This window comes from Pseudoliparis swirei, chromosome 10, assembly GCF_029220125.1.
Source record: "Pseudoliparis swirei isolate HS2019 ecotype Mariana Trench chromosome 10, NWPU_hadal_v1, whole genome shotgun sequence".
NCBI lineage: Eukaryota > Metazoa > Chordata > Actinopteri > Perciformes > Liparidae > Pseudoliparis > Pseudoliparis swirei.
Window position 1 is genome coordinate 7,685,227 of NC_079397.1, and position 24,631 is coordinate 7,709,857.

General features: G+C 41.8%; 1 protein-coding gene across 3 annotated transcripts in view; it reads right to left on the minus strand.

Moving 5' to 3' along the window:
* The window catches only part of ipo8 (importin 8), a 79,541-nt gene that overhangs the window by 24,331 nt on the left and 30,579 nt on the right, over window positions 1-24,631 (minus strand). For all 3 annotated transcript variants that reach the window (XM_056424774.1, XM_056424775.1, XM_056424776.1), the window contains 6 exons: window positions 21,542-21,698; window positions 21,118-21,276; window positions 9,274-9,430; window positions 8,969-9,058; window positions 6,299-6,393; window positions 2,003-2,087 (listed from right to left, as the gene is read on the minus strand). In XM_056424774.1, coding sequence (XP_056280749.1) covers window positions 2,003-2,087; window positions 6,299-6,393; window positions 8,969-9,058; window positions 9,274-9,430; window positions 21,118-21,276; window positions 21,542-21,698 — 743 coding nt within the window. The remainder of the gene's footprint in view (window positions 1-2,002; window positions 2,088-6,298; window positions 6,394-8,968; window positions 9,059-9,273; window positions 9,431-21,117; window positions 21,277-21,541; window positions 21,699-24,631) is intronic.

The window sequence follows — 24,631 nt, forward strand, 5'->3', positions numbered from 1 at the left end:
AATTTGAGAAAAAATTTGGAAGAGACAGTTTGGATATGCGTTGTTAAAATAGAGTAGAGTAGCACATTTAACCCTTGTGTTGCCTTAGGGTCATTTTGACCCGAATCAATATTACACCCTCCCCCCGCTTTAGGATTAATTTGACCCCATTCAATGTTTAATGTCGGTGTTCTTTCGGTAGTCAACAAACAAACATAAAGTGCCTCACACTTAAACTTGGAAAACAATATTAATTATAATAATTTTCTGGAGGTTTTAATTGCTGGAGTCAAATTGAACCCAAAGGGTAAAATATGTTAGTAAATATAAAGGTAACAGGAGGGTGAAACATTGAATCGGGTCAAAATGACCCAAAGGCGGGGGGAGGGTGTAATATTGATTCGGGTCAAAATGACCCAAAATGACAAGGGTTAAGAAACTGTGTATCTCCAAAATCAGGCTATAGAAGGCTTGCACGTATTACTGAATGATGGAAACGTATAAGATAGAAAATACAGGAAGCTTTCCTTGACAGTGCAGAGGTTATATTTGAAGGGCTACGAAATAAAGACCCCATCAAATCAAGGATTTAAGTGTTGTGTCTGTCTGAAAGAACTGTTGAGATGAGCATGAATCCAAAACTGGAAAATGTTGCAAACTATTGTACTTAAAAATACACAGATGTTCAGTATGGCTGTGTATGAAAGTGTGGACAAATCCCAATCTCACAGTCAGCTGACATCAGACCATTTCGAGGTTTGTGTGCAGCTGTAATTATTAACATGTAGAACAGCAAAGTGGGGCAGTAAAGTGTTTCTCCGAAACACATTACTGTAATATGTTGACTCTCCAAAGTAAAGAGTATATTTTTTAGGGGAGGCTTTAGCTCAGTGGGGTAAGAGGGCCGTCCTGCAACCGCAGGGTTGTGGGTTCGATCCCCGCTCTCCCCAAGTCGAAGTGTCCTTGAGCAAGGCACTGAACCCCCAGTTGCTTCCCGGGCGCTTCACCGCAGCCCACTGCTCCTTAATAACTAAGGATGGGTTAAATGCAGAGAACTAATTTCCCCTTGGGGATTAATAAAAGTGTATATTCTTATATAAGGGATTCAAATCTTCTTGAACAAATCTACGTAAATAATGGTGTAAATGTCAATGTTCAATTAACGCCTTCAAATAGTGAAAAAACATTCACATTTGAAGCAATTTTGAATGTCTTTTCTCCAGTGACCTGCAGTCATGTTTTAAACATCTTTTAAACTAAAATTTGCTCAATGGGATGCTTATCTTAAGATGGCGTAAAAGCTCAGAAGGAGAGACAAATCTTTTGACATTTTGGGGGTCTGCAGACACATCAGGGACACAGGATAAAATCGCATTTTGCATAATATGTGAACTCAAATATGACCTCAAATAGGACAGAAAATGGTATTTTAAATGCAAAATAAAACATTATGACTTCAATAAAAGGACAACTGAGTACTTTAAATACATTGAGAATAGCTTAATATTTGCCTTAAGCTTAGGCACTTACAGTAAAAGTCATCAGTCGAAAGTCCATCACAGCAGGTGAGTATGCGTCTTTGCATCGCATCAGGCAAATATCTTGTGTTGTACGTGTGACCGTGCCGAGGATGTAAACATTAATATAACGTAACTAATTACCGCTGACTCCAAGTAATAAGAACAGTAAAAATGATTGATTGATGATGAGGAGAAGTAAAAAGTAACCCATTGGACAAACTTGCCCAACATTGCAGACCAGACATAGATCAAGTTAGCAGTGAAAAGTAAGGATATGGACCATATTATAATATCATATCATATTAACATTTTAAGAATGAGGAGCCTATATCCCAACATGGCATTGTAATTTTGAATTAGTAATAGATAGAGGACCACTCATACCATAATAATAGGCCTACAGTTATATTGTTATACCAAGATCAAACTTCCAGTAATATAACTAACTATCAGACTTGGCAATGTTTGCAAATTGTCTTCAAGTCTCACTGGCACACGCTTACCTGCTGTATGCCCATTGCATATATCTTCAGGAAAAAGTCTGCAAACTCATAGTACTCCTTTGTCACATTGCCAGGGCTTCCATACCTGTAAATTCAGAGACAAGCATGTTGTGACAACAGGGATTTAATCACTGCATTTTATCACCTGTGTACACTGGTAACATCCTTGATTCGTTACTGGGCCTCGCATCACAATTCAACTCCCTTCCCCTGAATGTGTCATTCAGTTTTTTAGCCACTGCTAAATGGAAAGGATGTTGTACAAACTCACACAGGCTTAGCCCTTGCTGGACTATGGGTAATCCTGTCGAAATATAACAGGAGTTGAAATGACATTGAACTGGTTTACGTGATTTTTAGACTAGTACAAAAGATAATGGCTATGGTTGTTCGTTGAAATGGTGACAACCATGTCATTGTAGCCGTAAAGTGTTGTGTTGAGCTGGTAACGGTTACGGATGACTGGATAGCTGACGAGGTAGTAATATAGCTTCTCCTTCTCCAGAGGTGAAGAGACTGTAAGACCGAGCACTGCCGCTGGCAACCAGGCCACTGCTCGGCTTATTTTCTACTTTGCCAAATCCATAATACCTAAGACAAGGTAGTAATATAGCTTGTCCTTCTCAAGAGCAACAGGGAGTGAGGTGCAGGGACTGTTAGACCTAGCACACACAGGCCACTGCTCGGCTTATTTTCTGTCACCAGTGAAGCATGATGGAATAAGCAAGATAGCTAACTAGCCAGCTGTCCACCAGTTAGCTAGCAAGCTACCTTGCCAAATTCACAAAACCTAAATGCTACACTTTTTGCATAAAATGAGATACCTACAGCCAGCCAAAGAGGGGTGTTAATCAGTCACCAGCCTGCCTGGCCAGCAGAGCGCTGCCAAGACTCGATGACAGGAGTGGTTAGATAACTTTTGACGCTTTGCTGTGATGCTTTTCTGTAATGACAGCAAGACAGAGCTAGAGACTGAAGCTGTGCAAGTCCCCGCTCCGCCACTGACTCTCTCCGGTCGTCTTCAGATGATGATAATCTCAACGTGACTGGAACATTGTCGGGAGCCCACTCGCCAGCTTGTGATGACGACTGTGGCAGGGCACAGTCATAACTCTGAATTGAATTCAGCACGAAACGAATATGACGTTTCATGGATGTACATTCTCAAAACAATCCAACCTACTGGCCATCCCTGCCGCACCTCAAGTCAAGGAGGCAAGTCGCAGAGACGATGATGCTCATATAAACAGCCACAGCTCGTGGCAAAGCACTGTGTCCATTCATAAACGCTATAATTGCCATGAAGTTGTCATAAAGCACACCTCACCCGCTGTAGCAACTTTGATGAACACTGTGGTAGTGGGCATGATCTGTGCTCAGCTGTGGGACTGGTTCAGTTGAACAGTACAAAACCTTGCAGGTGCAGGTGACTGCACCACATCCACGTTGTTTGATGAAGCCTCAAAGCTTTTAGAACTACAACTACGATCATTTTATTGTTCTGACCATGAATCTAAATAGTGATAAACAGTTTAAGAACAAATAATCCTCCGCTCTGACTAAGCCCTATAATAATAGTAATAACAAATATACATTGTCATGATATATAATATGGTTAAAGTCATTCATGAACCAACTTCTTTTTTTGGGCCTGAACAGTCCTTAAGGACTTTTCTTTGAGTCTGTTCTGCCTCTACCTGGTTGTCACGACACTAATATTATAACTTTAATACGATACCTGCCATAAATATCATGATACCCGATACCAGAATTCAATACAATACCATAAAAAAAAAATGATACCATAAATACGAGACTGGTATTTTTATCTATAATAGTAATAAATAAAACATCTGTATGGTTCACTTTTTACCAACTTTTTCAACACTTAACAAATGACAGTAATATTAGTATTAGCCTACAGCAAGATATTAATGAAACTACATGGTGCCATCATATCATTGATTATGTGGCCTTGTATCTGTATCAGACCAGATGATACACAGTTCCTTCAGTATGAGCAACCGTAGAGTTACATAACTTTACAGACTGTCTGCATTGTAGACAAAGTACTTCAACATTTCACTTCTGGCATCTTTTTTTTATTTTTTAAAGCTGAAGACGGTCTCTTAAGCTCCGCCACTTAATGCTGATTGGCCAAGACTCGACACGTCCCATCAAAGATGTTTTATTGCGTAGAGCACCACATCACATTTCCTCCGCGTCTCACTGCAATCTCAACGGCAGCGGGCCAGTTGCTCCCCCCCCCCCCCAAAAAACAAAAATCTTCGGATCTACACGATTCACGTGGATGACCTATTCTGATTTCAAAACGGTGAATTTCACCGAAAGGTGACACGTTTGCAGGTATGAATACAACTGAATCCAGTCTAAATGAGGGACTACAAATGTGTCTGTTCCTCCTTCATCTATCTCCACACAGGATAACAAGACGGGCAAATAATGACACAATGTCAGCTACTGTATTTACAGTCAAGCCGTTGATGCTTTTACGAACCTCATATCCACACCAGAAACAAAAAGGCATTGGATACAGTGGTGTGATGTCTGCTGAATCTTTCTTGTCATGATCCAGAGTTTCTGTCTTGTTTTGTGTCTTATTTTGAAGTCCTTGTGACATTTGTTTACCTGCATTTCCTGTCCCTGTGATCGTCTGCCCTGGTCCTGATTGTTCCCCCCTTTGTGATCGCTAGCCCCACCTTCATTGTGTCCACCTGTGTCTCGTTCCCCAGTGTCCAATCACCGCCACCTCCCTGTGTATTTAAACCCTGTTCGTCTCATTCCCCAGTGTGGCTTCATACCGTTTGGTTTGTCGTACTGTTTAGTCGTCTGTAACCTGTAAGTTAAGAATTAAATCTTTCTTTGGAAGACGTGTTGGCATTTGGGTCCTCTCTCTCACTCTGCGACATGACTGACATTTCTCTTATTTTATCAAGAGAACGATCTCACAACAAACCAAGTTGGGATTTATGATCAATTGAAAGGGAAGCAGCCCCAACAGGTGGAGGTTCTGAAGGTTATGGTCCACATGTGCAGGTTGCGGGCCAGTCTGACTAGACTTGGACAGCACTCCTGCATTTGCAGTTTGTAACTGCATGGGCAGCAACGATGATGGAGTTTACCGTCAGGCATGCTGTGTTTGTTGCAGTTGCAAGCATCAGTGGTAACTCTGGTGGTTTAGCTTCTTGAATGCCAAGCTGTGCTTGGAACCGTCAATCTTTTGATTGAGGGACGACTTGCTCGACCTTCTGAATCACAGTCACCCCAAGGTGATTTGTTGCCCAGACACATTGACGTCCTCGAGCTTAATTCAATTCAATTCAATTCAGTTTATTTGTATAGCCCATTTTCATAAATTACAAATTTGTCTCAGAGTGCTTTACAATCTGTACACATAGACATCCCTGCCCCAAAATCTCACATCGGATCAGGAAAAACTCCCAAATAACCCTTCAGGGGGAAAAAAAGGGAAGAAACCTTCAGGAGAGCAACAGAGGAGGATCCCTCTCCAGGATGGACAGACGCAATAGATGTAATGTGTACAGAAGGACAGATTTAGAGTTTAAATACATTCAATGAATGTGACAGAGTGTATGAATAAGGCAAGCTTCTTGATCCTTCAACACTTCAGGCCCCCGTTATGAGGGAGGAACGTGTTGGTAAGTGCGACAACCCCACCATGCTGGCCTACATCAACAGGCAAGGCGGAATTTGATCTGCAGCCCTGTTGCGGATGGCAGAGAGCCTGTGGTTGTTGGCCTCAGAGCACCTGTTTATCTGAAGGCAAAATTCCTAGGTTGGAAAAGGGGAAGTGGATCAGTTTGCCAACTGACGCAAGACCCACTGACTGCTAAGGTTCTCCCTGGCCCAGCAGGTCAATCAGCCCCTAGGGGTGGACGCCTTTGCACAATGGCCCACAAAGCTGCTTTACGTACTACCTGGGTTGGCTGGAGCCCCCTACTTCTCCGCTATGGTTATAAAGAAGTAGGTGGGCAGCGGCGACTAACCTTCAGCCGGTCAGGATCAGTGTGGTTGGGTCAATATGTTATGTAGTAGCACGTTGTACATTCATCGGGCTCAACCCACTGTACCCATAGAGTCCAGTAGAGGGCGAAGCCTGCGTGAGGTAGAACGAAGATTACGATATCAATGTGTAGGGTGTACAATTTTACTTATGTGCATACCTTTTTTTTTGGTTTGACTGTCACATTGTGAATAGCTGGTCATGTCCCTCTGACAAATCTGCTGGTGATGCGAGAGCTGCTTTGGACTCACCTTTCAAACAGTCTTGTGATGATGCGTAATGCCCACTTCTTACACTTCCACCATGCAAGCTCAGGACGGTCATCCTCATCAACCTCTAAAGTTTCCTAACAAAACAAACAATGTGTTCAGATTTTAGAACTTGTGAATCCAGCAAAATATCAGAAAAACACAGCCGTAGATAACAATTGATTAATTAACACAGGTAATCGAGGCAGCATATTGTTGCCACCATAACAAAAACATTTCTATACATATTTATACAAAATCCTTTTTACGTCAGCCAATATTTAGTTATGGATTGTTATGATATCATTTCTTGTTATTTACCATATACTAAATCCATCAAATTCTTTCACTTCAAGAAAGTTTTATTTGCGTAAATATATCAAACATGGATGAATTTAGACGGGCAACTTAAAAGCCAGCGGAGCACAGGTAACGTCAAGGAAGGAATGTTTCTACTGGATCGCCCTAAAAAAGCTGTAGTGTCCAAAATGTGGAATTGATTTGTGGATGGGAGGAACATAAAAGTCTTGGGCGTATTCATTGTTTGAATTGTGTCTTTGAGTTTATAGAAACCCACTTCCAGTTTTAACCACACCCTCATACTTGTTCTTGCATTTGGCATTAGTACATGTAATACTCTTAACACAGAACCCTCTTTTATTATCTTTGGAGTTTATACTACCGGAGTGTACACCGTTAGTCAAAAGTTTCTACACCAGATGTCTAACTGGCAGTGCTGTAGCTAAATTTAAAGAAGCGATTCCTTCTGCATTTGATTTAATACCACGTCTTAATATAACAGAGGATTCCTGTGCAACCTTTAGTCAGTCCTCAAAAGAACAGAACTCCTGTGCTAACTTCAGATTGATCATCTTGTCGATAGTGCTACAGGCTCACTGAGAACAACACTAGACTTGATAGCCTCTTTGAAGAAGACAATCCTGTATCATGAAAATTACGTTCCCCCATAACAAAAATTAAATTTTCAATTACGTTTGACTAAAACGTATTTCTCCCAAGATTACCCCAGAAAACGGGTATACTGTAAACTTGAAAATACGGGGAAATTATTTGGCAATCGTTAACAAAATATGATTTAAAACATGTTTTTCGGTCCATCTGTTCATGGAACATGTGAGCCTTGTCCGGGGAAGGCACAGTCTCCCTGTAATGGTAATATCTACCCGAAAATATGTTTATCTATATCACTAACTTCAGGTGAAAATCACCCGAAGGCGCGTCTGTTGAAAAAACCCCCCCAAAAAACAGGGATTAGATCAGGGAGACATGCCTACCTTCGATGACGCCAATGGGCAGCCTGAAGCTACACTCACCCAAGGACACAAAAGCAATGCAATGAAAATTATGTGACAGTTTTTTTACACCTAAACTGATTCATACAACTTTTCTTGTGACCTCATAAGTAATCAGGTGGAAGGTCACACGAGAGACGCACGTACAGAATGGGGGATCCTTACGCGCGTCTACGTGTTTACATTAGGCTGCTGCATGTAGGTTAGTGCACGCTCAAGATCCCTTTTGCAGCTTTTGACCTGCTAAACATCTGATGCACCATAGACTGTATAACAGTTGCACTTTTTTCTCCATAGATCATGACATTTGTAATAAGTCAAATACAGACATAATCTGGGGAGAAATACGTTTCAGTCAAATGTAAATGCAAATTACGTTTTAGTTCTGGGGTAACGTAATTTTCGTGATACAGGGTTGAAAAAAGAAGACAATAAAACAAAGGAGGTTTGCTCTGTGGTATAACCCTCAGATCCGCAAACTAAAGTAAACATAAATCATGAAAGTTTGAAAGCGTATGGCGCTCCACCAATTTAGAAGAATGTTGGTTAGTCTGACAAAATCTGGCAATGCCAAAAGAGCCTATTACTCATCATTAATAGAGAAAAATAAGAACCCCAGGATTCTCGTAAGCACTGTAGCAAGCAAATTCTTAACCAGTACGTATCTAACCTCAAATAGAGTCGGAGCTCTGCGGCGCGCGAGACGGAGAGCCAAGAAGTGTTAACGCGAGACAGAAATGACATGCTGTTGTGAAGACACGATCAATATCAGATCGGTCAAGGAAGCAAAGGCGCGAATTAACACAAGTGGCATTACACATTGTTGATTATTTTCACGCATGCGTACCTGCGTACCAGTTATGTGCACCCCTGCATATATATATCAACTTACGGAGACGGCCACCTTCACGGCGGTCACTATATTGCACCTTCATATTTCTACAATGGCCCAGAATAGACAAACTAAACATCTGCTCTAGATGGTACTTTCTCCTACACGTATGACACAAAGGAAAAGCTTCAATTGGTTGCAATCTGCAAATGCTAAATACCACAACACTGGCCATAATCTTCTTGGATGGAGTTTAGCACATGATGCAGTCATGGTGTTCTTGCAAAATAGAAGGGAAGGAGAATGCGGTCTGAAAATAGGCTAAAATAGGCAGTCAATGGCAGGCTTACAGCCACAGTACAGTGACTGAGACTAGAATAACACAATATCAAAACTTCTTAGTTTGCTTCAAGGGGAATTAACAATGTGTACAACATGAGTGATATGTTGTACACATTGTTAATTCCTCGGCCCTTTTCCATTTTATCTGATATATTTGTACTATGAAATGATTTGTGTGTGTCTTACAGCTGGGACGTCTCGGTCCATTATGGCTCGGAGGATTTCCATCCACTGAGTCATCACTGTGTTGTTGATCAGCTGGAGAGGCAGTGAGTACTGCAGGACAACAAGAAGGTCAATGCTGTCACCAACATCATCATTATCACCAGTTAGAATTCTGTAGTTTCATATTGATTACTAATTCTGCTTCCTCCCCGGAGTCTTTGTGACTTCACACCTCATAGGGTCCATTAGACCTGGCTGTGTCTATTGCCTACTGGGCAATATTGTGGTTGCTGGTCCTGGCTTTTATAACATTCTGACACACATACCTGTACGAGAGCGTGGAAAATCTTGAGGATCTGTTTCTGGATGAGGACAGAAAAGATGGTCACGTCAGCAAGCAGCTGGCTAATGAGCTGCTGAATCCTTGGTAGGAAGATCTGCATGGCAGCCAGTAATGGCTCCCTCTCATCTGCCTTCCGGTACCTAAACATGCAAGCATAGACACACAAACATAAGCATCAGTACTTCTTTCTAGGATCCTCCTTTAAGAAAGGAGAAGGCTCTTCTTATTTATTTATCCATCTTCCTCTCATCTGTCCCTCCCGCTCCCTTTTGCTCGGTGCGGAGCTACAGTCAGCTGCTAGCTGTTCCCCGGCAGTGCCCGAACAGCCAGGAGGCTGGGTAACTGTTAGCAGGAATAGTAAGTCTATACAGAAGCCCGCTGTGCACCAACCACTTCACGTTTCGAACCGCTTTTCCCTGCTCAGCGAAACACCTGCGTGTGCCTCCCGGGGGCCAGAGCGGGCGACGTGGAGTCTTGTTTGAAACTGCTGGCTAAGGACAAGCGTAGATACAGTAACATTGTAATACACGCCGGTGGTAATGACTCCCGACTACGCCGGTCGGAGGTCACTAAAATGAATGTGGAATCGGTGTGTGCTTATGCCAAGACATTGTCGGACACTGTAGTTTTCTCTGGTCCTCTCCCCAATTTGCTCAATGACGAATTGTATAGCCAAATGTCGTCATTCAACCGCTGGCTGTCGAGGTGGTGCCCAGCGAATAATGTGGGCTACGTAGACAACTGGAAGACTTTCTGGGGAAAACCTGATCTGATGAGGAGAGACGGCATCCATCCACTTTGGACGGAGCGCGTCTCATTTCTGCGAATATGACCAAGTTGATCACCGGACTTAATCCATGACAACCCAGGGTTCAGATCAGGAACCGGGAGCAGAGTTGTAGTCTTACACCCTTCTCTGCTCTTCCATTCGAGCAGTTAATTCAATTCAATTCAGTTTATTTGTATAGCCCAATTTCACAAATTACAAATTTGTCTCGGAGTGCTTTACAATCTGTACACATAGACATCCCTGCCCCAAAACCTCGCATCGGATCAGGAAAAACTCCCAAATAACGCTTCAGGGGAAAAAAAGGGAAGAAACCTTCAGGAGAGCAACAGAGGAGGATCCCTCTCCAGGATGGACAGGTGCACTGATGTTAAACTCAGACAAAACCGAAGTAATTTTAATCGGCCCTGAGCACCTCAGAGATCAATTATCTGGTGATGTGGTTTCTGTAGACGGCATTGCCCTGGCATCCAACACCACTGTAAAGAATCTCGGCGTTATCTTTGATCGGGACTTGTCCTTTAACTCCCACGTAAAGCAAATCTCAAGGACTGCATTCTTTCATCGACGTAATATTTAAAAAATCAGGCACATCTTGTCTCAAAAAGATGCAGAAAAATTGGTTCACGCGTTCGTTACTTCGAGACTGGATTACTGCAACTCCTTATTATCAGGCTGCTCTAATAAGTCTCTTAGGTCCCTCCAGTTGATCCAGAATGCTGCAGCTCGTGTTCTCACTAAAACTAAGAAAAGAGATCACATCACTCCTGCACTAGCTGCTCTGCACTGGCTCCCAGTAAAATCTAGAATCACTTTTAAAATTCTTCTCTTAACCAACAAAGCCTTGTGTGATGCACCATCATATCTTAAGGAGCTTGTAGTACCATATTGCCCCACTAGAGAGCTGCGCTCACTAAATGCGGGACTACTTGTAGTTCCTAGAGTCTTAAAAAGTAGAATGGGAGCCAGAGCCTTTATTTATCAAGCTCCTCTTCTATGGAACCAGCTTCCAATTTCAGTCCGGGAGGCAGACACAGTCACCTCGTTTAACCCTCCTGTTATGTTGCGGGTCAAATTGACCCGTTTCAAAGTTTGAAAATCTAGGAGAAATACTTCTAAGTACTCTTTCTGTATAAAACTTCTTCTGCTTACCTTATTTAGTGTAATCAATGTAAAGAAAAATACTAAAAAAATATCATGTATTTGCAACCCCCCCCCTGCAGGTTTATATAACAGAGATGATGTTCCCGGGTCAATTTGACCCGGCTGTGAAAGTGAAGACTAAAAGTCATCAGAAGAGTCACGTTTAGACTATTTCTTTCTTTGTAAATGTAGGACAGTCTTTCTTACTCCCTCCCACCAAGTTTCAACACACACACTCACGCCAACACACACACACACACTAACACACGCGCGCACAGACACCAACACACACACAAACACACATATCAGCACACACACAAACACACATATCAGCACACACACAAACACACATATCAGCACACATACACCCCGTTCACAACCCCATATATAAAGTTGTACACATTTCAAACTTCAAACAAAAGAATCAGGTGGTTGTTATGGTCCTGCTGTGTGCCTATCACCCTACATGAGAAGCACACTTTACAGACTAAACAATGTTTATCATCTTCTAACTTTCCCCCTAAATACACCTTTATTGGACATGGGACACTAATGTGAGGGTTTCTTTCATGTCTCAACTAATACATATGTAGTAATAGTACTTCTAATATACTGTCTGTCTGACTGGGAGAGACACACACCCTGTCTCATCCCAATCTCAGACCCACACACATTCTCTTTCTAACGACCCCAGCTGTGCGAGAAATACAGATACTATTTTGATGGAAACCTTTATTTTTCCCTGCGGGAAAACTCCACGCACGCCTTAGCAGGGGAGGGCCAAACATACAAAATGGTTGCTGAGCAGTCCTACAACATTACACTCTGCAGATACATACGACTGCACCAAGAGGATTACTGTGTGCTGGCCTTTGGTCATCTTTTATCATATAATTTATGCATCTTAACACTAAAAATAAACATAACTAAAGTTTACTTTCAATACAAATCCTTTATGACTCATTTGGCTTGATTTTTAGTGGGCGGGTCATTATGACCCTGAACAGCACAGGTGTCTCATCTATATTTATCTACATCACCCAATGAACTTTTTTTTTTTACAAAATGCTAATAAAATTTAGGAGAAAATACATGTTATGGTAGACTAATGCAATTTAGATTTAGATTCTTTCAATGTTCCTAAAAAATAGTTTGAACATGTATTTTTCATTAAAACAAGTGAGTGCTCCTGATTGAACTCTGATCTATGGAGGGGTAAATAACTCAATTCCACTAAAAACGGATTTAATTGTTAGTAATGTTGTTGGTGATGATGTACAAACTATAGTTTTTAGAATTTTTTGGTTTCTGACCACTTTTGGATGATTCAACATTAACCGGGTCAAATTGACCCGGGAACATCACGGCTGTATGTAAGAAACGAACATAACAGGAGGGTTAAGAGTAGACTTAAGACTTTCCTCTTTGACAGAGCTTATAGTTAGGGCTGAATCAGGTTCACCTGGTCCAGCCCCTTGATATGCTGCTATAGGCTTATAGCTGCTGGGGGACGTTTTAGGATGCACTGAGCACCTATCTCCATTTTTTTTTCTCTCCTTAGGGATGCATTTTCATCTCTCCATCACACATTACTAACTCTGCTTTCTCCCCAGAGTCCTTGTGACTTCACATCTCATGGGGTCATCGGACCCTATGAGACGGCATAGATCCTATCTGCCTGATGGATCATCGAGGTCTGGGTCGTGGAATTCCTGCCACCAACTACGCCACTGCCCTGTTGAGACTCCGCCCACTGTTGAGACTCCTTCCACTCCTCTCTACCTCCATCTGCCTGATGGATCGTGGAGGTCTCCATCGTGGAATATGCCTACTACGAACTATTCATACACTCTGTCATATTTATTGAATGTATTTTAACTCTAAATCTGTCCCTCTGTACACATAACATCTATTGCACCTCTCCATCCTGGAGAGGGATCCTCCTCTGTTGCTCTTCTGAAGGTTTCTTCCCTTTTTTCCCCGTGAAGGGTTATTTGGGAGTTTTTCCTGATCCGATGTGAGGTTTTGGGACAGGGATGTCTGTGTACAGATTGTAAAGCACAATGGGCTATACAAATAAATAAATAAACTGAATTGATTCTGATGATTCCAATCCACCTGAGATAACCCAGCATTCCAATATTGACAAATGAAATACTTTATGCAAGTTAATTCGTATTAATGCTGTACATGGGCGACTGCGGCTCAGTGGAAAGGCAGGGTCGTCCTTCAATCAAAGCACTAGTCCACGGGTAAGACATTTAACCCAAAATTGCTCCTATACCTGTTGCTGTGGTGTATGAATGTTAGATAGTCCTGATAGGCAGGTGATACCTTGCATGGTAGCTCCTCCCATCAGTGTATGAATGAGTGTGAATCATAACAAGTAGTGTTAAAGTACTTAGAGGTTGGAAGACTAGAAAATGCTGTGAAATTATAATCCATTTACCATTGGTAAATGCACTCCTCCGGTACCAGTGAGCATCCAGGGACTGGACATTGAGATTGTAAAACGTATAAGTACCTGGGTGTTCACCTGAACAACAAACTGGACTGGGCTGACCACGGACACGCACTTTCTAAAAAGGGACAGAGCAGACTCTTTCTGCTGAGGAGACTGAGGTCCTTTGGAGTGCAGGGAGCACTCCTGAAGACCTTCTTTGACTCTGTGGTGGCATCAGCCATCTTTTATAGAGTGGTCTTCTGGAGCAGCAGCATGGCAGTGGCTGACAGGAAGAGGCTGAACAAGCTGCTAAAGAAGGCCAGCAGCGTGCTGGGGTGTCCTGTGGATACTGTGGAGGTGGTGGGGGACGGAGGATGATAGCAAAGCTCTCGTCCCTGATGAACCACACCTCCCACCCCATGCATGACACTCTCGCAGCTCTGCACAGCTCCTTCAGCCACCGGTTGATTCATCTCCGGTGTCTGAGGGAGAGGTCTTTCCTTCCTGCTGCTGTTAGGCTGCACAACACGCTGCAGTAGATCACTGGAGATCCTTGCAAACTCAGCACTTTACTTTATTTTCCCCCTTTATATTTAGTTTTGAGTATTTCTTTTTTTTGTATTGTGTTTTGTGTTTTATATTTGTTTTCATTGATGCTCTGATGTGCTAAGATTTTTGAAATTTCCCCACTGTGGGACAAATATAGGAATTTCATCATCATCATCATCATCATAATTACCATTTAAAAGAAGGTTAAATAAAAGTAATGGAGAAAGGTTTGGTTATTTGTTCCATAACCCTTTCCCAGAAGATAATAGCAAGTAGGAAACAAATCTGAGGAATCAGAAGAAAAGCCTCTACCACTCTGGACTTTGATTTGGAAGGGTGATCTCCACAACTCCCCCACCCTTAACAGCAGGCCAAAGGAGGTGGGGTAAGCGGGCCGCTCTGTCCATCTATAAGCTTGAACACCCACTGTGAGTTGAAACATCGACACGATTTCTTCAATCATTTCCAATATACAAACAACAGACATAACAATCAACAAGCAACGCTAGTTTAGGTCACTTGACTTTTGGGGTAACCCATCACGTGACCTCTTGACATGTGTCAAAAGATTTAGATGCACATACGAATGTATCTGTATATGTAAAATAAGAGAAAACATAATTTTTAACTGTGATAATCAATCAACTTTTTTTTCATTCATTCTTCCTGTGCGGACCGGTACCAAAGGACCCACCGGCCCAGTGGGTTGGGGGTCTAAGGTGCACTGCAGCTCCAACCTGTGATGCACCAACCTGCTGAAGATGTGTTCCAACAGCTATTAAGAGAAAAGTACTTTAAAATCATGAACTGCTTCTCCTAAACAAAACAAACAGACTTTAGCAGAGGTGCCGCTGTAGAAGCCATTACACTGATTTGTGTTTATCGATACCGTTTCACATCCATGTGGGTAAATTGTTATCAAATTATGCTGAAATACTGTTGATCATGTTGACATATTGCTGAATTGATTACAATGATGATGATGATGATGCAATGATAACGTCAGGGGGCGTTAACTATATGTAGACGTCACCTGAGTACAGCCAGGTGTGTTTGGCAAGAGGGCAAACTATTTTTCAACCGCATCAGAACACAAATATTCCGCATATTAACCCTTGTGTTGCCTTAGGGTCATTTTGACCCGAATCAATATTACACCCTCCCCCCGCCTTAGGATTAATTTGACCCCATTCAATGTTTAATGTCGGTGTTCTTTCGGTAGTCAACAAACAAACATAAAGTGCCTCACACTTAAACTTGGAAAACAATATTAATTCTAATAATTTTCTGGAGGTTTTAATTGCTGGCGTCAAATTGAACCCAAAGGGTAAAATATGTTAGTAAATATAAAGGTAACAGGAGGGTGAAACATTGAATCGGGTCAAAATGACCCAAAGGCGGGGGGAGGGTGTAATATTGATTCGGGTCAAAATGACCCTAAGGCAACACAAGGGTTAAGAACCACATTTAAGATAAAGCAAGTTTTTTTCTGTTTAATATGAGGTTAATTTATGTTTCTGTTGCTGTTCTGCAACAAAAGAAAGTATTGAAGTGACACTACGAAAAGAATGCAAGTTGATTTTACAGCCACACTGTGCTTCACTGAAATCTGGATCAGTGCGCACATCCCGGACAGCGCGCTACATCTGCCGGATGTTAAACTCCTGAGCTGAACGCGTAATGGTTCCGTCGGGGAAAACGAGGGGAGGTGGAATCTGCTTTTATATTAATGAAGGTTGGTTTACAGATTCACAGTGTTGCAGAGAAACATGCAGGCCGTCACTCTGATGAATCAGTCACCTCCATCTGCACTACTCTGTATTATTACCACCTTTCTGCACTAATCTCAAATACATTGGTTTTTATATTGTACATACATGTTAAATGTTAATGGGGCTACTATGTTGTCTTTTATGTCTTTTTATTAGGGCTGTCAGCGTAAACGCGTTAATCTATGCGATTAATTTGGCCGCGATTAACGCACTAAAATATTTTAGCGCAATTAACGCAACTTTGTTTACTTCCGGTGTGCGTTGAAGTTGTTGCACTCCTGAGTGTCAAGCCGCGGCAGTCCGCCTCCTTCCTCCCGTCTGCTCCTCGATATTCACAGAGAAACAGAGGGCGACGTGTCGGTGACGCGGGGCGGAAGATGCAGGTGACTTTTTTTTTGTTGCTCCGCCCCGATGCGCGCGCAGACACGCCGGCATGGAGCTCTGCGGCGCGCGAGACGGAGAGCCGAGAAGAGTGAACAACACGTTGAGACAGAATGACATGCTGCTGTAGAGACGACCAACAACAGACGTTTAGTTTAATAAAAGAACAAAGACGTCTTGAAGAAAAGAACCGTACATTACTTCTGCTGTAATCTGGCGCAATAGAGAACATTACAGGGGGGCGGGGCCTCATCCTGATAGAATGGTGTGGGAAACACTGGGATGTGTCACATGCAAAAGACTTTAAAAGGTGAATTTTTTTTGTTTTGTAAAATCGAGAAAATGAGCCCAGCCTCCGTGACCAGTGGCGGCTGGTGAATTTTTTTTGGGGGGGGGGCGCAGTTTAAATAGCACTCAACAATGAGAAGAAAAGAGGTTTTGAGTAGAATATAGTAGAACACAAAGCTTTATTTCAAGAACACAGCGTGCTCAACACGGTCCAATAACAACTATCAACGGCATGAGAGGTTCAGAGCAGCTTTAAGGAACATTGGGTTGGGTTTCAGAGGTTTGCAAAATAAAAGAGTTTCACCTTCACATGAAAGAGGTTCAGAGCAGAATAGAGTGAGAAAGAGATCTCATGTTACATTGGGTGATGGAGTTGACCCACTCCTGTAAAGAAAAGTAGCCTCCTCTCTTTAAAGTTGGCAAACTTCTCAATAACTCTCTGGTTAAAGTCAATCATGTCTGTAACCAGCCTGTTTCATTATTCTTGAGGGAATGTGTCTGTTTTTCAGAACTTCTTCGTTGTGTTTCGATGCCAGTTCGGTCTCCTTCTGCTGCTATGCAAACGGGGTTAGCTTCATGCTGTTAGCGAGTTAGCTCCATGCTCTTAGCTAGATAACTGCGGCAAGATTCGTGCTTTACACTTGTCTGAAGCTCTGTAGATCCCTCACCCCGTTGTAGTCCAGAGAGTTTCAGTCCCAGGACTTTGGAATAACAGACAGGGGAAACAAAAAACGAATTACTCATGGAGCATTCAGCTAACCAGCTCCGGTTAGCATATAGGCTTGAGGAGAATCTCCAGGTGTACGTCCTCCCGCGGTCAGCGCTTTGCTGCAGAATTTTTAAATCCGGATGTTCGGGTCCCAACTCTTTCAGCCTCTTCTTGTCAATATCTGACCGTCGATTGAAAGGTGTTTGGTGTAGAGATACCACAGAGTTTTCAGTCGCCGATGCCATACTAACATAAAGCTTCTGCTAGCTATGTTGTTAGCGTACCTCCGTGGAGCTCTGGGCAGCAGGGTTGCCAGGTCTGTGTGACACAACCAGCCCAATATCAGAACTCAAAATATGCCCGTGCCAAACCATATACACTGCTTTTAAAGTCCAACAGCATTGCTATCATTGCCAAATGTATTGTAATATCTACAAAGTAACAACATATGTTTAGTATGCCAGCATTAAAAGCAGTTTTCCCGAAACAGTTATTTCACCTAGGTCCTAAAAGTAGCCCGATTCCGCAGGAAAACCGCGGACCTGGCATCACTGCTCTATGGGCTGAGGGAACATACGGGTCCAATCGCGTGCGCACATTTTTGAGACCCAAGATTCACGTTTCATCCGCCAATGAGAAGCCGTCCTTGGCGAAACGACTGAAATGTTTTCTCGATGCCGTACACACACGTTAGATCGCCTCGGAAAAGGGGAGGGGCTTCTCTCCGTGATAATGGCGATATATTATATTTTTTCACATTAACTTAAGTGGTTGTTGACAGGCTGATGGTCTCCCACACACATTTAGCGCGTCAACACGGTATATTTACTATTTAAATGATTTGGCATATAATGTTTTTTGACAGGATCTTTTTTTTCTTCTTCTTTTTTTTTTCATCTCAAAATTTTAAGAGGGGCGGCGCCCTAGCGCCCCCTATGTCCGTGACACATTTGAACGTCAGTCAGTTTACCAAGGCCACTGGTTCTGCTGCTGTTCAGTGTTAAAGATGACAGGACCAATGGGGTCTCTAATACACCTTTTCTTACTAATCTGATGTTTCACTGAAGAAACAATTTATCATCCACGATATTAAATACCTCGCTGGCACTTTATAGGTAGAAGCCTCTATGAAAACACAGCTCTGTGTGAAGTTTTGTCTTTAAAAAAGAATACAATTAAACAAGTGTCTAAAATACACGCTGTCTGAATTGATTACTCGTTCATTTAGAAGATTTAGTCTTTAGAAGAAAAAAAAACTTTTAATCGCAATTAATGAATTTCAAAATGTGCGATTAATTAGTTAATTTTTTTTAATCGATTGACAGCCCTACTTTTTATATATTTCTGTTTATTTGTATATTATATGTACTAGTGCTGTGAAAAATAACGCGTTAACTCAATTAATTCAATTGCAGGTTTTAACTAGTTTTTTTTTTTTAACGCATTTAACGCATGCGCAGAATGAGCTTCCAATCCGTCTGTTGTTGGTCGTCGGGACGAAAAAAAAGTCACTTGCAAAATGAGCTTCCAATCCACCACTTCAATCTGAACTCTGTCCGCTCTCATGCAGACGGTCGTGCTGTTCATCAGTAATGATCCTTCCGCAGGTTCACCTACGGAAACCTTGTTACAACTTTTACTTCCTGTAGATCAGGGGTCTCAACACGTCGATCGCGACCTGCCAGTCGATCGCGGCGTAGTGTTGGTAGATCGCATGACATTAAAGAGATTGGCCCGCCCCCTGACATGTTCTCTAGAGCACGTCTTTGATCTTTTATTAAACTAAACGTCTGTTGTTGCTCGTATCTCCACAGCAGCATGTCATTTCTGTCTCTTCGCGTTGCGTTAACACTTATCGATCTCCGTCTCGCGCCACAGAGCTCCGTGCGCGCATCGGGACCGAGCAAAAAAAAAGTCACTTGTCAATCTGTCCACCTGTCCGGGCCGGTGAGGTTTCAGCTTTGCAGCGGTGTCCCCGCCATCCCTTTCATCACGGCCCAGTTCATGAAGAAAACCCACACAGTCAGTTTGCCTCAGCAGCTGCTAGAGGAAGACTAGAGGCCTTTAGATTGTATCATGGTGGAGTTGATGGTTGACAAACAAGAGAAACATGTTCTGTTTAACCTCCAGTTACCTTTACATTTACTAACATATTTTACCCTCGGGGTCAATTTGACCCCAGCAATTAAAACCTCCAGAAAATTATTAGAATTAAAATTGCTTCCCAAGTTTAAGTGTGAGGTACTTTATGTTTGTTTGTTGACTACCTAAATAGCCCTTTAAATAAATAAAAAAGTTGATATTTCTTATGTTTGACACAGTGAAAAACAGCCTGGGGTCAAATTGACCCCAAAGAACACCGACATTAAACATTGAATGGGGTCAAATTGACCCGAAAGGTAACAGGAGGGTTAAACATTCTGTTTAGGATGAAGATGTATTCATGTTCCATTTGGAAGAAAACTGCTAAATAACTGCTGAGTTGCAGCACCATTGTATTGAAGAATGTATAAATGTATATATCCGTCTTTTGTCATAAATCTCTATGTTCTCACAAAATATACCGAGAATATCGGTAATATGTGATTAATCATGATTAATCCACAAAAACCTGTGATTAACCCGATTAAAAATTTTAATCGTTTCACAGCCCTAATGCGTACACATACATGGCCGATAAAGCGGATTGTCTTTCTGAAATGAAAAACATGCTATAATGATGATAAGATCGAAACCGGCAGGTGAAAACAATACATTCACACAGATGTGATTGAGTTAAAGTTTTCCCTCAATAAAATAATTGTAAGTAATAAGTTACACTTAGATAAATGCAAGACAAATGGACATATTAATGAGTGTTAATTAATAAATATCACTTAAATTGGGAGCACAATTTTTGCTGCTGAACGATGCATTAATATATTGAACAAAATAGAATTTGATAAAACATTAAACAACTAATACATTTGATAAATGAGTCAATAATATAAATCACTGATTCTACCTGGTTGGAAGTTTTATTCAAGTTCATTGTACTCTTCTTTATTAATTTCATGAATTCTATTTTTTTACACATATTTTCAGTTTAATTATTAGGTTTGGAAGTTAGTCCAATAAAAATGTCATTTATAATAACTTTATCTTTTTTTGTGTGTATATGAACAAATAAGTCCCTGTACAACATAACAAGAACTTAAGAAACAAGACCATTTTTTTCCAAAATTGGGTCCCATCTTAAATGTTATTTAATGTTAGATTCAGCCAAAAGATAATTAGTTAAAGTAACAGAATGTTGTCACGTTTTATTCCAATTCATGGGTTTATGATTTATAATTAAGTAATGTATAACCATCTCATATTTTGATTATAATTCATTCAAACTCATCTATCTGCAACAAGCAAATCTGAATCTTATTTTGATTAATTTCATTTTGTGAGAAATGACATTGAAGTTTAACAATTCCAAGTCAGCAATAAAACAATAAGATTATTTTACTGCAACTGTCTCCATGATGTAATGTAATAGAACAGCATTTCAGGTCTTACTTATAGTTAATGTCAATGTGGTCCTCCTCTTGGTAATTATAAGGACATATGTGAAATGAGGGTTTGCTTTCTGAAATGGGAGCTTTCCACAAGTACATTTTTGGTGGAAACATTGCAGCAATTAAAAGACCCAGTTCAGAGATTAAGAGGGATGTTCAGATTGGTGAGGAAGAAAAAGAGGAATAAGATCAGTTTACCAATGTACTCACTCGTATGTTTTGACCAGCTGGTAGAGAGCCAGCAAGCTGCCATACCAGCTGCCGCCGTTCTGAGACTGGAGGTATATGCCAATTTTGTCCACGATGGCGGTCCAGCGTCCGGGAAAGTCGTGCTTGATGATGGCTCGCAGACACATGGTCAGCTGGGCGCTATAGAAAATATATGGAGTCATTTATTGTTTCAGTCAATAAGCAGTTTGGTTCTTTCAGTGTCTGCATAACATTTAGGTTCCAACTCTGGCTTCTGTTTAATGTAAGTTTTAAAAGAAGTGTTTAATGTATATTTTAAATTAAAATAAAAGTCTACAGGTGTTAACCATGTATTTTTTTAAACAAATAAACAAGCTTTCCAAAATATGTAATTCTTTGTCTCAAGACGGACAGTAAAGCGTGTGTGCGTGTTCAGACGAGGTACCGTATGGACTCTGGAGAGCGGATGATGCCCTCCACCATGTGATCTCTGATCTGCTGCCGGTCGTTCTCGTGGATGTTGAAGGGAAAGAGGACCTCGCCCAGAGATGGCTCTCTGTCCTGCCAGTACTGACCCACCATGTTCTTCAAGTAGATAGCCGCTACACACACACACACACACACACACACACACACACACACACACACACACACACACACACACACACACACACACACACACACACACACACACACACACACACAGTCTTGTGATATCCAATACCAGGGTTTTTCCTGCATAGAGAAAATTTGGGCGCGCGCCTAAGCCGTTTTCCCGAGCGCCTATGACAAATCCCGAGCGCCTAAGGCAAAAAAAAGTCCGCGATGGAAAAAATAAATAAATAAACTGTGTTCATCACGTGCATATCAGCGAATATGTTCTCAATAGTATGTTTCAAGTCGGCTACAGCCGAACCCTCGTTCTGTTTTGATCAATAGTAATCGAGTTAATAAGCGTGTCTTCTTGTCTGATCAATACACAACTGTGAGGTGCGCGAATGGACAGAGCGGCCAGCTGCTGATCACTCAACAGCCCGACGTGCACGAATACACCTGGACTATCTAGGGATGCACCGATCTGATCGGCGCCGATCCATATCGGCCGATATTCCCATTAACGGTTTTGATCGGCGCTCTCAAAACGGCTGATCAAACTTGGCCGATCAGATGACGTAACATCTGCGAGAACTATCAGAGATGTTTCAATCGCGGCGCATCGCAACGGAGACAATGCGCCCGGCGAGGGCCGCAGAGTGAGAGGTCCACGAGGGGATCCTCACGCACCGAGCGGCGTCTCTGTCCCCCGAGTTGAATCACTGGGTCAACTCAGCCGACACTCTGTGCCTCTATAGCAGGGGTACTCAACTTCGGAGGCCAAGAGGGCCACATTTAAACTACAACAGGTGCAAAGGGCCACAAATTATTATTAACATATATTTGTACCATTTTATTCACTGTATTTACTACTGCTGTTTAATATGCTGTCTTGCTAGTCATTTTTAATGCATTCCAAAGCATCATGGAATATTTAACAAATATTCTCAATTTCAGTAACAAATGTAGTGTAGCGACTGCATTTCCAAGGATGACAAGTGTTGGTCAAGCTGATGTTTTATTAACACTGGAGTGAATAGCTTTGCATTGATGACTGATAAAGTTTGCAATTGCTACTTTTCCTATTGAGAGCTCTGAGTCTGCATTTCACAAATATTAATAACAATAACAATATAACAAACAACTGTTTACTTATTCCTAGTGAGAGCTCTGAGTCTGCATTTCACAAATATTAATAACAATCAACTGTTTACTTATTCCTAGTGAGAGCTCTGAGTGTGCATTCTTTTCACAAGTCCTTTCAGATCTGGTTGTTGCTCAGTTGTAGCTGCTCTGAGATAGTCTGCCAAATGTCTGTCAGTTAGACGGGAACGCTGCTTTGATTTTATTATTCCCATGGCAGAGAAGGAGCTTTCACACACATAAGTAGATCCAAAGCAGGTCAGAATTTTCTGAGCACACAGGATTAATGCAGGGTTTGTGTTCCTCAGAACACAGGATATCCAGAATGTGTCAATGCTCTCCTCCTTGTCTTTCTTTGAGGATGTTGTTGTGCTGCAGCTCTATGAGTTGTTCCTCAAACGCAGCCCTTTCGACTCGATTTTACAAACAAAATTAAATTCACCTTTAAAAGGCTTTTGCATATGACACATACCCATGTGTTATACATCAAAAATTCCAGAACAATCTCAGCTCTCTATATAATGAGGCACAATTGACCTCAGGTACAAGTGTAAAGAAAAAATATGGCCCTAAAGCTGAAAATGTAAGTTCGATTTCTAAAAATTCTTCATATCTCTTCTGAAAACACACCTTTACTCATGTGAACCAACTGTTTTGGTGTTTAAAATTGGTTTACCAAAGGTAATGGGTTCACAAAAGCAGTGAAATATCTGAATACAATGCTAGATACATGTAAAGATGTCAAAAACCAAATTTTGTATTATCGTTTTTTGAGTAGAAATGATGTGGTCCGTCACACATTCACCAAAATGATAAAGATGGGACTGAGAAATGACTTAATATTGCAGATAAGAGGTTCCGGTTATGACGTGGACGTGAGTAGTCGCAGAACTCATGTGCTCCGGCAAAATATATCATATATAAATGTAAACCCGTTCGTTTGAGTTTGCAAAAAGTCTTAGTCGAGTGATATAAGTGCACGATATAAGGAGGATCCAAAATGAAGCAGAGTAAAACAAGTTCAAGAGGTAAAGAGAGGAAGAAAGACGGCGAGTTGGAGTTGACACATGGACTAGCGGAAGCTACAGAAGCCCAAGCTAGAGACGATTCAATCCTAGCAGCTATTCACGCTCTTCGAAAAGACTTCTCTGCCCAGCTCAAAGAAGTTATCACCTCAAATCACGAGATCAAAGAAGCCTTAGAGTCATTCTCCGGAAGACTAGGTGGAGCAGAATCCCGTATAAGTTCCGCGGAGGACCAACTGAACAACTTAGCTAGCGTCTCTGCAACCACTCAAAGAAAGATGCTAGCACTCGCCAGATCAGTGGAGACCATGGAAAACCGGCAGCGCCGCCTGAACGTGAGACTGGTGGGCCTGCCAGAAAACGCAGAGGGAGGTGACCTGGTGTCCTTCCTCAACAGGTGGTTACCCGACCTCCTTGGTAAAGACAATTTACTGACGCCACCTTCCATCGACCAAGCCTTCAGACTTCCAAAAGCAGCCACAGCTAACGCTAAAGCTAACAAGCCAAACCTTAAACCTCTTCCTCGGGCGATTCTCGTGAAATTCCGCTGGCTGGCCGACAGAGACCGGGTGATGAATGCTGCTCGCAAAAAGAAAACGCTGCAGTTCGAGGAGAATCGTGTGATGTTGTTTCCAGACCTTTCCGCGGAGATTCAGCAGCAGAGGAGAATGTTCGACGGCGTGAAAACCCGACTGCATGAACTGGATATTGAGTTTGGATTACAGTTCCCAGCAAAGATGAGAATCTACCACAAGGGTAAAATGCTTACGTTT